Genomic DNA, 15,769 nt, shown 5'->3' on the forward strand with positions numbered 1-15,769 from the left:
TTCTCCCTTTTTTCGTGTGTGTGTGTTAAAATACTTAGTATTTAAAAAAAATATATATTAAATACATTCTTATGAAACACTGCAAAGATTATTAGAAGAGTAATGCTAGAGACACAAATTATTTTACAACATTTTTACAAATTATTGATGTGACCAATTTCTTATTAGTTTTCATCAAGGCCTATCATTAACACCACTTTTGTATTTACTAATAACCACTCACCACATCAGCAGTTTGTAAAATTTGTTGTAAAAAGTTTTTATCTCTCGCATTACTCTAAAAAAACAAATAATTAGAGTGGGTAAATTTTCCTTTAAAAAAATTAGAGTGGGTATATTAATATCATAACATACGAACAATAACAAGTAACAACTAGCATTTTTCTGCTTTCTAAAAAAAAAAAAATAGCATTTTTCTAGGGCCTAAATCTGATTAGGAAGAAACCTTTTATATATATATATATGTGTGTGTGTGTATGTATGTATGTATATAGGTAAAACTGAGAGAACATCCAATTAGGTTTTAAATTGGATTAAAATTGTTATTTAATTTTGTGCCACGTGTTCTGTTTAAGTTTTTTTTTTTTTTTTGGTAAGTTAATGAGGTGCAAAAGACGAAGGGTATAATATAAATAAATTATCAAAAACTCAATGAATAAAAAAGAAAGAGTAAACTCATGTGTACATCCAAAACAAATTAAAAAAATAAATAAATAAAAGAGAGAAAGAGAAAGTATAATTTAAATTCATATATGTGTAATTGTAATTTCTTTTAATTGTACCATGTATATGCACGGGTTATAGACTAATTTAGGAATAAAATATTTGCCGACACAATTATTCAATTATTGGGTAATAATCAATATAAGTCAAATATATATATATATATATATATATATTTGAAAACAATATAATTCTAATATTGAATCAAGATGAACTCTTGTTTGGTGTCAATGTAATGGATTTTAAGGTTCTGCACGTGTAATAAGATGGATATGAATATTAAGGTAATGCATATGTAATAAAATGGAATTATAAGAATATTAAGGCTTCTTTTAATTTTTTTTTTTAAATTGTAATACAAATTTGAAGAACAAATTCAATTTTCAATTTGTTTATAATCTATGAAATTTCTCTAATAATTATCTCTTCTTGATTAATTGAAGATAATTTTTTTTTTAAAGGAATTAGAGAATAATCTAATTTTGGTAATTATTTTATTTTCTTAATCATTCTTGTCTATCTCTTGCACCACACAGCAAGAAAAGCCCAAGCCTGCTCTCCCTCTTAACTATATTTCTCTGGGCAAGAATTCACCATTTTGTCACTTTCAAAACCACCCATCCACGCTACTCTAGATATTTCCCTCCACTCCCAATATATAAAAACAACCCCAACTCTGTCTTTAATAAATTCTCATAGCTTAGGGTTCTTCTATTCTATTCAATTCTGTTATCCAATATGGACAGAACAACTCTACTAGTTCGTTCTCTCTCTTCCAACAGACTACTCTTCCGCTCTTCTCACAGACTCTCTCGCTTTTCCTCTTCTCTCGCCCCAAAACGCCACCGTACGATCCCCAATCCCGCCACCAGAAAATCCTCGCTCCGCCACCGATTGCTCCGCGCCACTTCATCCTCCTCCCCCGCCGCCGCCGCCGCCGCCGCTTCCCTCAACCTCAGAAAACGCTTCTCCTCTCTCTCCCCACGCGCCGTCGCCACTTCCCACGCTCACTCTCCTTCAGGTAAATTCTCATTTTTAAACCCTGAAAACTATGGTATGTGTTTTTGGAATTTCGTTGAGCTGAAAAGCGGCGTTTTGCAGAGTTTGCAGGGGTTGACAATGAGGCTGCGGAGAAGCTCGGGTTCGAGAAAGTTTCCGAAGAGGTCATCGGAGAGTGCAAGTCGAAAGCCGTGCTTTTCAAGCACAAGAAGACCGGCGCCGAGGTCATGTCGGTGCTGAACGACGACGAGAACAAGGTCTTCGGCATTGTCTTTCGCACTCCACCGTGAGTATTCTCGTTGTGCGAATTTAATCTACGAGTTGCGGTTTTCGGTTTTTGTGTTTTGATGTAATGGTGAATTTGATTCAGGCATGTTCTAATTTAGAAACATTTCAATAGGAGTATAAAAATGAATATATGCAGACTACGATTTTTTATTAGAAATGGAATTGTATCAGCAGTAAAGAATGTGATTTATTGTCAATTAGTCATTTCTAAGGCTTCTGCTTTTTTTTTTTTTTACGGCGCCGAGGTCATGTCGGTGCTGAACGACGACGAGAACAAGGTCTTCGGCATTGTCTTTCGCACTCCACCGTGAGTATTCTCGTTGTGCGAATTTAATCTACGAGTTTCGGTTTTCGGTTTTTGTGTTTTGATGTAATGGTGAATTTGATTCAGGCATGTTCTAATTTAGAAACATTTCAATAGGAGTATAAAAATGAATATATGCAGACTACGATTTTTTATTAGAAATGGAATTGTATCAGCAGTAAAGAATGTGATTTATTGTCAATTAGTCATTTCTAAGGCTTTTTCTTTTTTTTTTTTTTGGAATAGAGGGAATTCGGTCTGCATGAATGTGAGACGCGACAGAGTTTAAATTAGGTTTAGCATTGGATCTAGCCACTGCCACCAATGAGCTATATAGCTCAACTGGCAGTTCCTCCTCCCATAATAATGGGATGGAGGGTGAGGTTACAAGTTCAAGTGCCCGTTTTGGTTCAGCGTTTTTGTGCCAAAAAGTACTATTGTAATTCTGATTCTGAAACGTGTTTTCAGGCGAAAATACTCACCACTTGCGTGTGCAACTTAACAATAAGAAAAAAAAAAAAAAACCATTGAATCAACCTAGTGCTTTCTTATTTGTTAGGAAATATTTAAAAATAAAAAATAAATAAAATGAAGGATTGAGTGTAGAGCAAATTTATGGCTGGATGTTGGGATTTTTTCTTTTTTCTTTTTTTTGAGCTACAATCAGTTTTATGGAAGAACAATTACACTGTTTTGAACTCTTGTGGAATTTACTCTCATTAATGTTTGAGTGATAGTTGCTCAAGATCCAATCATCCTCTTGTATCCAAATTTTAATGCAGAAATGATTCCACTGGGATTCCACACATATTGGAACACAGTGTATTGTGTGGGTCAAGAAAGTATCCCTTGAAGGAGCCATTTGTTGAATTATTGAAAGGGAGCTTGCACACTTTTCTGAATGCTTTCACATATCCTGATAGGACTTGTTACCCAGTTGCTTCAACAAACACAAAGGTAAAAGCGAGCTAGAATGGAATTTGGGAATTTAGATGTTTTAAATCTTGGGTCTAGTTTGGATTTTAATGCATGGCCATTTTATTTTCTCCAAACAGGATTTCTATAATCTGGTAGATGTATACCTGGATGCTGTCTTCTTCCCTAAATGTTTAGAGGATTATCAGACTTTCCAACAGGAGGGTTGGCATTATGAGCTCAACAATCCTTCAGAAGATATATCTTATAAAGGTCATTAGTTCTGTTGCAGATTGTTCTGGAGTGTTTTTATACCTTTGGGATGAGTTTCAAGATTCCTGTTTATGGAATCCATCTGACTCCTAATCATATAATGCATTTACTTTCCTTCCTAAATGATTTGTTCATATTTGTAGGTGTTGTTTTCAACGAGATGAAAGGTGTCTATTCTCAGCCTGATAACATATTAGGGCGGGCAGCTCAACAGGCAAGTCTCTTGTATATATGTATATATATATATATATATATATATTTTTATTTCTTAGGCTTTGATACCTTTGCAGAACAAGTGGTGCATTCTCAATTAAATTTGATCTGTCGGAAGTTTATTGATCAGTCCAGCCAAAGGATCTTCTTATACCATGTGCTGATAATTTGACTGTAAAATTTTTTGATCCCATCTGGACTGGTTTCACTTATGATTTTTTTTTTTTTTCATTTTTATTATGTATTAATCATTAATCAATCATTTGTGTGATGGTCTCTCTCTCTCTCTCTCTCTCTCTCTCTCGCTGGTACTGTGTTATTGTGTATCGTACTCTAGTAGTTCTTAATGATATGGCAGATTTTATAAGTAGATTGAAATAAATCATACTTAGAAACTCACACATAATACAAAATCATAAACTACATGGTTTAGAGCAACATTTTTTTTTTAATGTAAACTATTTGAGGAGAGAAATCTGCTGTGGTCTATGTGGTAAAAGGACATATTCAAGTACCGGGGGGCTATTCTGTCTTGTGTGATGTGGACTATCTAGAGAGAGAAATCTGCGTACCTTTGAAATGAAAGACCATTTTTTTTCAACTTAAATTGCAGCTAGCGGGGGCACTTTCTGGGTGGTAGCAAGCTCATTCTCCATCTTCTGGTCTAGTTTCAGACATTTTAAAGTTTATGGACATGCTCTTGGTTAATTTATGCCCATTTGGTATAGCTTGTTTTTCCGTTTTTTGAAAAGGGGCTTTTGAAAAAGTTGTACCTTAGAAAAAGTGTGGTATTAAAAGGCGATACTTTGGAAAGGTGCAGTTTTAAATAGTACTGCTACTAAGGCACACATTTATTTGTTGCAATGTTGATGTTACTTGGAGTTGACCAGTAAAACCATATGGCTTGACTTGTGCTGGAAGGAACTTCTGAATTCAGTGTTACTAGTGTGATCTCTATTTTTGCCAAATGTCCATTGTTCTCCAAAAGCTTTGTGTTATTATTATTATTTAAAAAAAAGAAAAAAAAAACTTGTTTCTATTGATAGCTCTTACTTTTTACTTTTGGCACAGGCTCTTTTCCCAGACAATACTTATGGTGTTGATAGTGGGGGTGATCCACGAGTTATTCCCAAACTGACATATGAGGAATTCAAGGTTTGATACATGCACCATGTTGAGATTCTTGTTTAACTATGTTAGTATTAAGATTGTGTAACTTTCAAATAGCGGTAGTTTAGCTGATGTATCTTTGTGGTAACTAACTTATTACCTTAACCTAAATGTTGTATCATGATGGTTATTTATTTATAAAGATGGAATGAAATTCTGGTATATGCCTATGCAATAATTTTGTTTTTAATTTTCACACCATTGTTGGTAGATATCAATTGTTTTTTTTTTTTTTTTTGGGGGGGGGGGGGCTATTCAATAGCTCAAAATCTATTTTTTATTTAGTGCAAGTTTTCCGTTAAACTGGTTTAGAGGAATCTACTCCAACCTAGTATGTGGCAATTTAAATGACCATCCACATATATTAATTGCATGACTTGTTAAGTCATATAAACAAGAGGGTCTTTGATAGGGTTGAACATCCTAATTTTGTAATCAAAGGCTATCTTGTGATCCTTGTATGATTGGATGCATGACATGGGTGGCATCCCATCAATGTCTTTTGTTAATTTCATAAATTTTCTCTCCTTGTAATTCATAGTTTAGTTGATTTCAAATTTATTTGATATTATGATTAGTTGATCACTTAATTGTCATATTGTACAATAATAAGTGTTTTCAAATGTACTAGATCATATTTTATGAATGTGCGCTTTATTTCAATGAAGCAAGCGCTTGTGCTTTGCACCTAGTCTCCTAGAGGCCTTTGTGCTTAAATGCACCTCACACTTTTACAAACATTGTATTTATTATAATACTATTACTATTGCGGCTTTTTTTAAGTGATGCATTTTTTTTATATGGAATTGTGCCGATGTTTTAAGAATTACATGGAGATAGTTGATTGATTTTTGTGACATCTGCAAGGACTCTTTCAATGTCATTGATATATAGATTTAATATTTAGGATTGGGTTACAAGTTATTAACTACCTTATTTTGGAATTTGTGAAAACCTTTTGGTGTTTTACCATTCAAGGTTTCTCTAGCATGTCTTAGAAAATTTTTAGGCTTCTTTCCAGTAGCATACATGAATTTTATTGGCACACGTTATTATGCATGTGACCTCAAGTGAAGTTATGAATATTCTTTCTTTTTGTTTCACATGATTGGTGCTATTCTTCTGAAAAAAATTTACAGGAATTTCACCGTAAATATTATCACCCCAGCAATGCCAGAATATGGTTTTATGGAGATGATGATCCAATTGAGCGCCTTCGGATCTTGAGTGGTAACAAATGACATCTACTTTTATGAATATTTGGCCCCAATAACTTCTTATGTCTTGTATCTCTGGTCCTGCCCCTGATGTACATGAGTTATTCATCCCAAAATAAATTTGATGCAAAACTAGACTTGTGTAGCCATTAAACCATGGAAACCTGCTAAAACTAATAACAGTTCTTTGGTGGCTTGTGCATAACTTCTTTACATATAAAAGAAAAATTACAAAATTGTAATTTTTGGTGTTTAAGCATACTACATTATCTGTTTCTTATATTAAAGACATTACGTTTTCTCTCTCTCTTTCACAAAAAATGACACTCAAACTAATGATAAAAAAGTTCATTTTTTCAATTTTGAATGGTTGTCAAACCAATCACTACCAAGTATTTACAATCTACATTGATGTCAAGTTTTTATTTTTATTTTTTGTTTAGTTCATTGATAATTTTAGAATTCTGTGAAATTCATTTAAAATGTAACACGTTACTCTCTCTCTCAGAGTATCTAGATATGTTTGATGCAAGTACTGCTCCCAATGAATCAAAGGTTGGAACACAAAAACTATTTTCAGAGCCAGTAAGGATTGTTGAGAAATATCCTGCTGGTGAGGGTGGGGATATGAAGAAGAAGAATATGGTATGCCTTAATTGGTTGCTCTCTGATAAGCCCCTAGATCTGGAAACTGAGCTTACCCTTGGGTTCTTGGACCATCTTATGTTGGGAACTCCTGCTTCTCCATTAAGGAAAATCTTGCTGGAAAGTGGATTAGGAGATGCCATTGTTGGTGGTGGGGTTGAAGATGAGCTCCTCCAGCCTCAGTTTAGTATTGGGTTGAAGGGCGTCTCTGAAGATGACATTCAAAAGGTAGAAGAATTAGTCGTGAGTACCCTTAAAAAATTAGCAGATGAAGGTTTTGATGCAGATGCTGTAGAGGCATCCATGAATACAATTGAGTTTTCTCTCAGGGAAAACAACACTGGATCATTTCCTCGTGGTTTGTCACTGATGCTTCGATCCATTGTAAGATATGATATGCCTGTCTCTGTTGTTTTACAAGCCCAGCATCCTTATCATAATTTATTTCTATTCACATATGTTCTTTGTTCCGTTTTCCTTTTTTTCTCAGGGGAAATGGATATATGATATGGACCCCTTTGAGCCATTAAAGTATGAGAAACCCTTAGTGGCCCTAAAAGCCAGAATAGCACAGGAAGGCTCTAAAGCTGTTTTTTCTCCTCTAATAGAGAAATTCATCTTGAACAATCCTCATCGAGTTACAGTAGAAATGCAGGTAGTCACCAAATCTTGTTAGCCTAAATGTTTTCAGTTGCTGTGTGTATGTGATGCTTTTGTATTAATTATATGTTGGGGGTTTTTTCTGCATCAGCCTGATCCTGATAAAGCTTCTCGTGAAGAAGAAGCTGAGAAAGAAATCTTGAAGAAACTTAAAGCAAGTATGACTGAGGAAGATCTTGCTGAGCTAGCACGTGCCACACAGGAGTTGCGACTGAAGCAGGAAACTCCTGACCCACCAGAAGCTCTAAAAAGTGTCCCAAGCCTCTCTCTACTAGACATTCCAAAAGAACCTATTAACATTCCTACAGAGGTTATCATTACCTTTAGTAACTACTGTTTGAATGTCCTACATGGCTTCTTCTTTTGCTTTTCTGTTATAGAGCATACTGAGCATTTTGTTCACTGTAGGTTGGGTATATAGATGGAGTAAAAGTTTTGCAGCATGACCTCTTCACAAATGATGTCCTTTACACTGAGGTTGTCTTCAATATGGGTTCGCTGAAGCAAGAGCTTCTCCCCTTGGTACCACTTTTTTGGTGAGTTGTTGTTGCCTTAAAGAACCGCTGTTTATTTTGTTGCTAAACTTGGTATTGATATGTCATGTTCCATACTTCCATTTTATTTGTATCTGAACAGAACAAGATGTTTCACCACATTAAGTTCTGAAAAGAAAGATTATATGTATTGCTCAGAAGGCCAGTGTTTTTTCGTTAACTATGCTACAATATCCTTCAAGGACCTGCCAAATGTGTATTACATTGAGGTTTCCATTTTCCTTTTCCTTATTGTGGTGCCTGAGTGTAAGGGCTTCTTTTGTCCAATCTTTTAGCCTGATGTCTCTTCTATTGCTATAGCCTATTTGCTCTACCAAACCTCATAAAAAGGAAGAGCAACCTCTAGAATGTTAATTCTATAGGGTTAATGTATATTGACACCAAAAGCAAAGGAAAGGATGTTAATGCCGATGTAACAGCAGTGTTAATACTGATGATTATGTATGTGTTTCTTCTTCTAGGATGATTTAGATCACATATTTTGACCATTTAATATTGTTCTTAACAGCCAATCATTGCTGGAGATGGGTACAAAAGACTTGACTTTTGTGCAACTTAATCAGTTAATAGGAAGAAAAACTGGAGGAATATCAGTTTTTCCATTCACATCATCTGTACGGGGCAGGGAGGATCCATGTTGCCATATAATTGTTAGAGGCAAAGCCATGGCAGGATGTGCTGAAGACCTATTCAACCTGGTATCTATTCTTTTCAGACTTCACATCTAATCATCAAGATTGACAATGACATAATTTGAACCACTTGGATCATTTTAAATATTGTCATAATTAGTTTACATTGGCTGGGGACCATGCCTTTTGGCCTGGAAGTCACTAGTTCGAATCTCTCCCTCTCCCTCCCCTTGGAGCCAAAACTTATTATTATTTATATATATACATGTAAAGTTTACATAGCTATCACTGCTTATGAAATTTGGATCTTTGTATGGCTTATTTAGAACCTCTGCCTATTCTCAAGTCTTCTAACTGCTTTCTGTTACCTTTTGTTGATTTATTGATGCCTAACACCTAATGGAAAGGAATAAAACATTGTGCAAAGAATAGAGTTTCCATGCTTAAGTAGTTGGGGGCTGCAAGCCTGATTATTCTTTTTGTAGACAGCTATAAATCAACACTTGTTTGTCTAGTTACTGGGTCCTATTAAATTTGTACATATCTATTACCAATTGACTATCATCTGTTTGCAAATGTTTTCTTCATTGATGAGGCCCCCCTCAATTATTATAAAAATGGATGTCTATAGAGACCACTTCTGACTATAGTATACTACAGTAACCATACAACCAGCCAGTTCTACTTCATACTTCCCTTAGCTTTTTGCTACACAGTGTCATTAATTTAGTTTACTTCCATGGATAATGAATGACTGAGGTATTCATGCATATATAGGTTACCCGTGTTCTTCAAGAAGTCCAGTTTACGGATCAGCAGCGGTTTAAGCAGTTTGTTGCCCAAAGCAAAGCTAGAATGGAGGTATGTACAGAATTTTCTGGAAAAAATAGACAACCCAACTGGACCTTAATATTTTGTCATTAAATCTCAATATATATTTGTTTTCAGAACCGGTTAAGAGGTGGTGGTCATGGAGTTGCGGCTGCAAGGATGGATGCTAAGTTGAATGTTGCTGGGTGGATTTCTGAACAGATGGGTGGTGTCAGGTTGGACTATTTAAATATTTTCAAGTGATCTTTCTTTTGGACTAATCTATGTAGGCTACAATGACATCTGTCTTACTCCTTACTCTGTTAAGCATTAATCCTTCCAGTGAGAGGATTATCTAGGACTTAACATTTATATTATATAATGAACTATAGAAATGTCTTTTCTTGATTATAGGTCTCACGAAAAAAAACTAGGCTCATTTCCAGGACTTTGTGAATGCATAAAATTACACATGATGACTTGAACTAGGAAGCACAGAAACTTCATTTGGGGTGCAGTACCAGTATCGTACCTGTGTTGTATTCACCATGTCATGTTATCATTTTTCAAAAATTGCTTGTCTCACCATGTCATATTTGTACCTGTACCTATGTCTGTGCTTCGTAGGACTTGAATGTTTCTTATAGCTATAGATGTTATGCTTTGGTACACATATCAAAAGTTTTAAGTTCTATGGTATATATGTTTTCGAGATCCACTAGCTTAGAATTACAAACTGGATGGTCCTGATATAGTTTATATTTCTGGTCTTGTAGTTACCTGGAATTCTTACAAACTCTTGAAGAGAAAGTTGATAAAGATTGGGATGAAATTTCTTCATCTCTTGAGGAGATTCGCAAGTCCTTACTTTCGAGGAATGGTTGCTTGATAAATATGACTGCTGATGGAAGAATCCTCTCAGACTCAAGAAAGTTTGTTAGCAAGTTTCTTGATTCACTTCCCAGCAACCCTCTTGTTGGAGCAGCTACTTGGAATGCTCGACTTCCTTCAGAAAATGAGGCCATTGTGATACCAACTCAGGTGATTTTTTTCCCCTGCCTCCTGCTGCTTGTTTTTCCTTTTAGCTTTCTTTATAACATGTTATTATTTACGTTCTGCAGGTTAATTATGTTGGAAAAGCAGCTAACCTTTATGAAACTGGTTATCAACTTGATGGGAGTGCATATGTAATTTCAAAATACATTAGTAATACTTGGTTATGGGATCGTGTGCGTGTTAGTGGTGGGGCTTATGGAGGCTTCTGTGACTTTGATACTCACTCGGGTAAAATTTCATGCTCTCACCTATTTGTGAAGGGGTTATAAGTTGTTCAAGAATCTTACATTTTGGGTTCTGTTGTTTAGGAGTATTCTCCTTCTTATCTTATCGTGACCCCAACTTGTTAAAGACACTTGATGTATACAATGGAACTGGAGACTTTCTCCGTGGGTTAGAAATGGATGACGATACTCTTACAAAAGCTATTATTGGGACCATTGGAGATGTGGATTCATATCAGCTTCCTGATGCCAAAGGTTATAGCAGGTATGTGGACAGCAGTCTTTAAAAGGTGGCTTCTGCACTTGAAGTTAACAGTTACTTTGAAAAATATTAACTGTATAAGCCTGAAGATTTAACTTCACATCATGGTTCAAAGGCAAAATACCTTGTAGGGGTTTGGACTCTAAACATACTGTTATTATTTTTAGCATGAGTAAAACTCAAATTTACTTTTCTTTCTTTTTCGTCTTTCTCTAGTTTGTTGCGGCATTTGTTGGGCATCACAGATGAAGAAAGGCAAAGAAGACGGGGAGAGATATTATCAACCAGGTAAAAGAGGATGTTTTCTTAATTGATGCATGGACTCGTAAAGTATGCCAAAGCTAGGCATCTCCGATACTTTACTTTTTCCCCCCGGCCCCCCCCCCCCCTGATTATTTTATGGGATTGAGGAAATTATGACAAAAATGGATTGAGCAATTTTTTAAATGGTTGGCACTTTTAAGAAAACTGGACTAAATTGATGCAAAATGATCTGTAAATAGAGGGAGAATTTGAGTTTTTCTTCTAATTTACATTGTTTTCATTGAACTCAAAAGTTACTGTTATCTGAGGTTTTCTGTATGTAACCACTTCCACTAAAATAATGCTTTTTTGCTGCAGACAGCTTTACTGACTTTGCCTGGTTTATAAATTAAAGGCCTTAAATGTTCATATTGCATATAGATTCTTTTAAGCTGATCAAGTAATAAAATTTTAGTTTAGTGTTGAAGCAATGGTTGGGTGATGCCTTAGAGTCTGTTCGTGGCATATTAATTCATAGTTTTCTGTTTTTGGTATATGACCTATGAATCTTAGTTCAATATATTAAGTTTATCCTCTTGTCCTCACAGTTTGAAAGACTTCGAGGAATTTGCGGATGCAATTGAGGCAGTTAAAGATAAAGGTGTTGTGGTTGCGGTGGCATCTCCAGATGATGTTGAAGCTGCTCACAAGGAATGTTCTAACTTCTTTCAAATAAAGAAAGCCCTCTAAGACCATAACAACAAAAATGCTGCTGAGGATGGGTAATTCTCAGATACAATTTTTTCTTCACTGTTTGATATCTCAAAGAGTTCCAAATTTTTATGTAGAAGCAAAATTCAGTGATAGCAGATTACAGGAAGAACTTTTTGTAACATGAAACTTGTACCATATCAGCGGTGCTAAAAGACATTTCACATTCATTACATTATATAATTCCCATCAATTTATTCATGCCTTAAAAATGTAAGGTTACAACAGTGGTGTTATCCTTCTCTCTCTTCACCCATGTTTAAAATTTAAACTATTCTGAATGCCATCTCCCATGATGAATGTTGCTTCTATTAAAACAGTTCACAAAGCAACCTTCTGTAGCTTTCCTGTTCTTTTGGTTATATCCATGTTCTGTGAGTTTAATTTCAACGAAGAGGAATGAATTTATGGTTATATCCATGTTCTGTGAGTTTAAAACAATTCTATGAAGGTGTTTAGGTAAGAGGAATGAATTTATCCTGCATCCTTGGACTCAAAGGATTTAAACACCAGTTGGTAAGTAGCTTTTTTAAATTGAAGAACCTCTGTCTTTCTTGAAAATTTTGTAGTCGATACCCTAGTTTGAAATGAATTTTATAATGTTCACTACACCATTCAAATTAATGTTTAAATTAATGGATTATTGGGAAAATTAATCTTGAAATTAGGGTATTGATTGCAATTTTTTTTTAATTTATGCTATTCTTGTGAATGATCCCATAATTTAGGGCAAAGAACAAGGTGTCATATAATCTATATATATATAATAATAGGTAAAACTGAGAGAAAATTTAATTAGATTTCAAATTAAAATTTAATTATAGTCTAATTTTGCATCATGTGTCTCATCTAATCTAAGTTTTTAAATTTTTGTGTTAAGTGAGTAAATTCACTATAAAAATTGGATTTCAATTAGAGTTTAATTTTGTGATATGTGTTCCATCTAATCTAAGTATTTTTTAATTTTTGTACCAAATGAGTTAATTTAGTGTAAAAAATGAGAAGTCTAATATAAGTAAACCATAGAAAACATAATTTTTGAATGATTTTATAATTATGAGCCTTTTTCTTTGTAAAACTAAAAACAATTCAAGTTTATAAGTCATATATATATATATATATATATATTAATAAGTAAAACCGAAAGAAAATCCAATTAGATTTTAAATTGAAATTCAATTAGAGTCTAATTTTGCGTCACGTGTGTCATCTAATAAAAAAATTTAAAATTTTGAACTAAGTTAATTAGTTCAGTGTAAAACTTGTATTTTAGTTAGAGTTTAATTTTACAACACGTGTTCCATTTAATCGAAATTTTTTAATTTTTGTGCCAAATGAGTTAATTTATAGTAGACAATGATGAGTCTAATATAAATAAATCATAAAAAAACATAATCATATATCCAACACTATATATAAAATTAGAGGAAGAGAGAGTTTAAATGATTTTATATTTATGAGCATTTTTTTTATAACCAAAAACAATTCATTTGGTACAAAAATTATATAAATATATATATATATATATATATATGTATATTAATAGGTAAAGTTTATAGAAACTCCAATTAGATTCTACAATTGTGGTCTAATTTTGTGCCATGTGTCCTAAATTATTTATTTTTAGAGAGTTTTATTTCTTAATTTTGGAATCAAATGTTAGACCATATCATAAATATACATTCAAGTGAGTGTGTACAAAAACCAAAGAGTTTAGAATTAATAAACATAAAAATATTTTTAAAATGGACAATTTACATTTTCTACCTAATAACATTACAAGACTTTTTAAAGAGTTAAAAAAAAAAAAAAAAAAGGAATATCTATCAATAATTAATATACATTCAAGTGAGTGTGTACAAAAACCAAAGAGTTTAGAATTAATAAACATAAAAATATTTTTAAAATGGACAATTTACATTTTCTACCTAATAACATTACAAGACTTTTTAAAGAGTTAAAAAAAAAAAAAAAAGGAATATCTATCAATAATTTAAAAAGATTATTATACCATGCATCTTAATGTGTATCTTTTAAATATATCATGCATATGCATGGGGTTACAAGCTAGTTTAGCTTAAAAGACCAAACTTCTATTAATCCATTAGTTTGGATTGCAAATTTTGAATTACAATTTTGATTAAAATTGTCGTTTAGGTTGTAAATTCAATAATTCTCATAGTTTAGAACGGATAACTATAATTAACTTCCCTTAATTTTTTTTTAATAAAAAAAATCCCATAATTAACTTCCGTTAAAAATCTTCTATTCTTATTAGGGTTTAAAAGCTTCTCTTCTTTTTATAGGGGAAGGGGGATTCAAACCAAAGGAGAACATTGAGACATGATACTTTCCTTCTTTTTTTGGAAAAGGAGACAAAAGCCTTTTTTTTTTTTTTTTCTTTTTTCTTTTGGGCAATGAAACATAAAACTCGTTTATTTGACAGAGACATAAGACTCTGGATAACAGAAGTAGTAGTTTTAGGCATTCATACTAGTTTACTGAACTATTATTACCCTACAATATGTTATAATGGAATGCCGTATCTGCGATATGATATCCCCCATCTCATTCACGTTCAATAATACAGTATAGGTAGAATCAAAATTTCTGGTGAATATGTTTTAATGGTATGCCGAATGGGTCTTTTAATTTCATGTACGTACATTCTCAAAATGGTTGTGTTGTTACTCAGTTCTTCCTACTGGCTGCTATGTCCCTCCATGAAAGTAGGTGAGTCCTAAATTAGTGGTCCTCTAACCTCTGAATTTAGCCGAATTTTCAGTACCACGACAACCAACAGGAAAAAAGAAAAAAGAAAAAAAAAAAAAAAAGGTGTCCTCTGATATGGTACCCCATTAATGTTAGTTTTGAGCCTTTGCTCCATGATTCCCTTTTGGCAAAATCCTAGCTAATGCTTACAACATTACCATTGTCTTATCTTTCTTAAGTAGAGATTGTGATTAAATTATTTAAGAAACCTGCATTTTCTTCCAACATTTCTACAGGGAAATTTTTTGAAAGGCTTCGAATTGGCCATTTTTCTTCCGGTGGATTCTTGTGGGTTTAATATGTAATGGCACCTTAGAGTTGTTCCAGTTTCAGAATATGGTAAGAGTTAGTTCGCAATGTTTTGTAAGAGTCAATAATTATGTAAGAGCAACTACTGGTAATAACACGATTATGAAATTGTGAAAACACGATTTTAGCTATATGTCTCGCACACATAATGTGTAATTATTGCCACTCATATTACAGTTTTTTTCTCAAAAAAAAATATTACAGATTTTACTCCAAAAACCTTATAAAAAAAGTAATTTTAAACAATTGAATTTATTATGGTATTAAATTGGGACCAATTTATTAGCATTTATAGTAAAATTAATTGGCAGTAGTAACTAGTTTTGGTATTTTCCATTATGCAGAGAGAGAAAGAGAGAGTAGTTCCAAAGTACAATAAGAGTAATTCTGCAAAACCATCTACTACCATTATATGCAAATCAATATACATTTCAAGATTTTTCTGTAGCACAATAAATAGTCCATGATGAACCAACTGTATGCCTCACCACCCAATGTACTGCTAGGCCTAGCCTGAATTTAACCTTGTATAGCTTGAAAGTTGAAACTCTTATTATGATCTGCTACAATTATGCAGAGACCTAACAATCTTGACACTCTCAAGGCATCCTGATACTGAATAATGATGATAATTGTTCATGGGAGCTTCCTTCTCCTTGAGTGTTTCGTTCCTTATTTAGCTATCACCTTTGGTCCCCACCTGGATAACCCTATCTAACTACACAATTA

At 33.5% G+C, this 15,769-nt stretch overlaps 1 protein-coding gene across 2 annotated transcripts; it reads left to right on the forward strand.

Annotated features, from left to right (window-relative positions):
- The first annotated feature begins 1,302 nt into the window (after positions 1–1,302).
- On the forward strand, positions 1,303–12,186 carry LOC112024437 (presequence protease 1, chloroplastic/mitochondrial). 2 transcript variants are annotated; one of them, XM_024057070.2, is made up of 19 exons: positions 1,303–1,744; positions 1,825–2,008; positions 3,097–3,271; positions 3,370–3,502; positions 3,646–3,716; positions 4,787–4,870; positions 6,025–6,115; positions 6,611–7,131; positions 7,238–7,402; positions 7,499–7,717; positions 7,816–7,943; positions 8,470–8,659; positions 9,371–9,454; positions 9,542–9,639; positions 10,180–10,444; positions 10,525–10,687; positions 10,768–10,948; positions 11,162–11,233; positions 11,797–12,186. In XM_024057070.2, exons 1-19 carry the CDS (start codon positions 1,462–1,464, stop codon positions 11,936–11,938), a joined length of 3,249 nt encoding a protein of 1,082 aa, XP_023912838.2. In that variant the 5' UTR covers positions 1,303–1,461; the 3' UTR covers positions 11,939–12,186. The 2 variants fall into 2 exon arrangements, with proteins under 2 accessions (XP_023912838.2, XP_065637510.1); XM_065781438.1 differs by lacking the exons at positions 1,303–1,744; positions 1,825–2,008 and adding an exon at positions 2,251–2,317.
- The last annotated feature ends 3,583 nt before the right edge of the window (positions 12,187–15,769 follow it).

The sequence above is a fragment of the Quercus suber genome, unplaced genomic scaffold, assembly GCF_002906115.3.
Source record: "Quercus suber isolate HL8 unplaced genomic scaffold, Cork oak 2.0 scaffold_266, whole genome shotgun sequence".
NCBI lineage: Eukaryota > Viridiplantae > Streptophyta > Magnoliopsida > Fagales > Fagaceae > Quercus > Quercus suber.

Excerpts from the sequence above, each read along its gene's own strand:
- LOC112024437 (XM_024057070.2), top strand. The coding sequence starts at position 1,462 with ATGGACAGAACAACTCTACTAGTTCGTTCTCTCTCTTCCAACAGACTA. Across the intron at positions 6,116-6,610 it reads GCGCCTTCGGATCTTGAGTG|AGTATCTAGATATGTTTGAT; the intron begins GTAACAAATGAC and ends TCTCTCTCTCAG. Across the intron at positions 10,949-11,161 it reads GATGCCAAAGGTTATAGCAG|TTTGTTGCGGCATTTGTTGG; the intron begins GTATGTGGACAG and ends GTCTTTCTCTAG.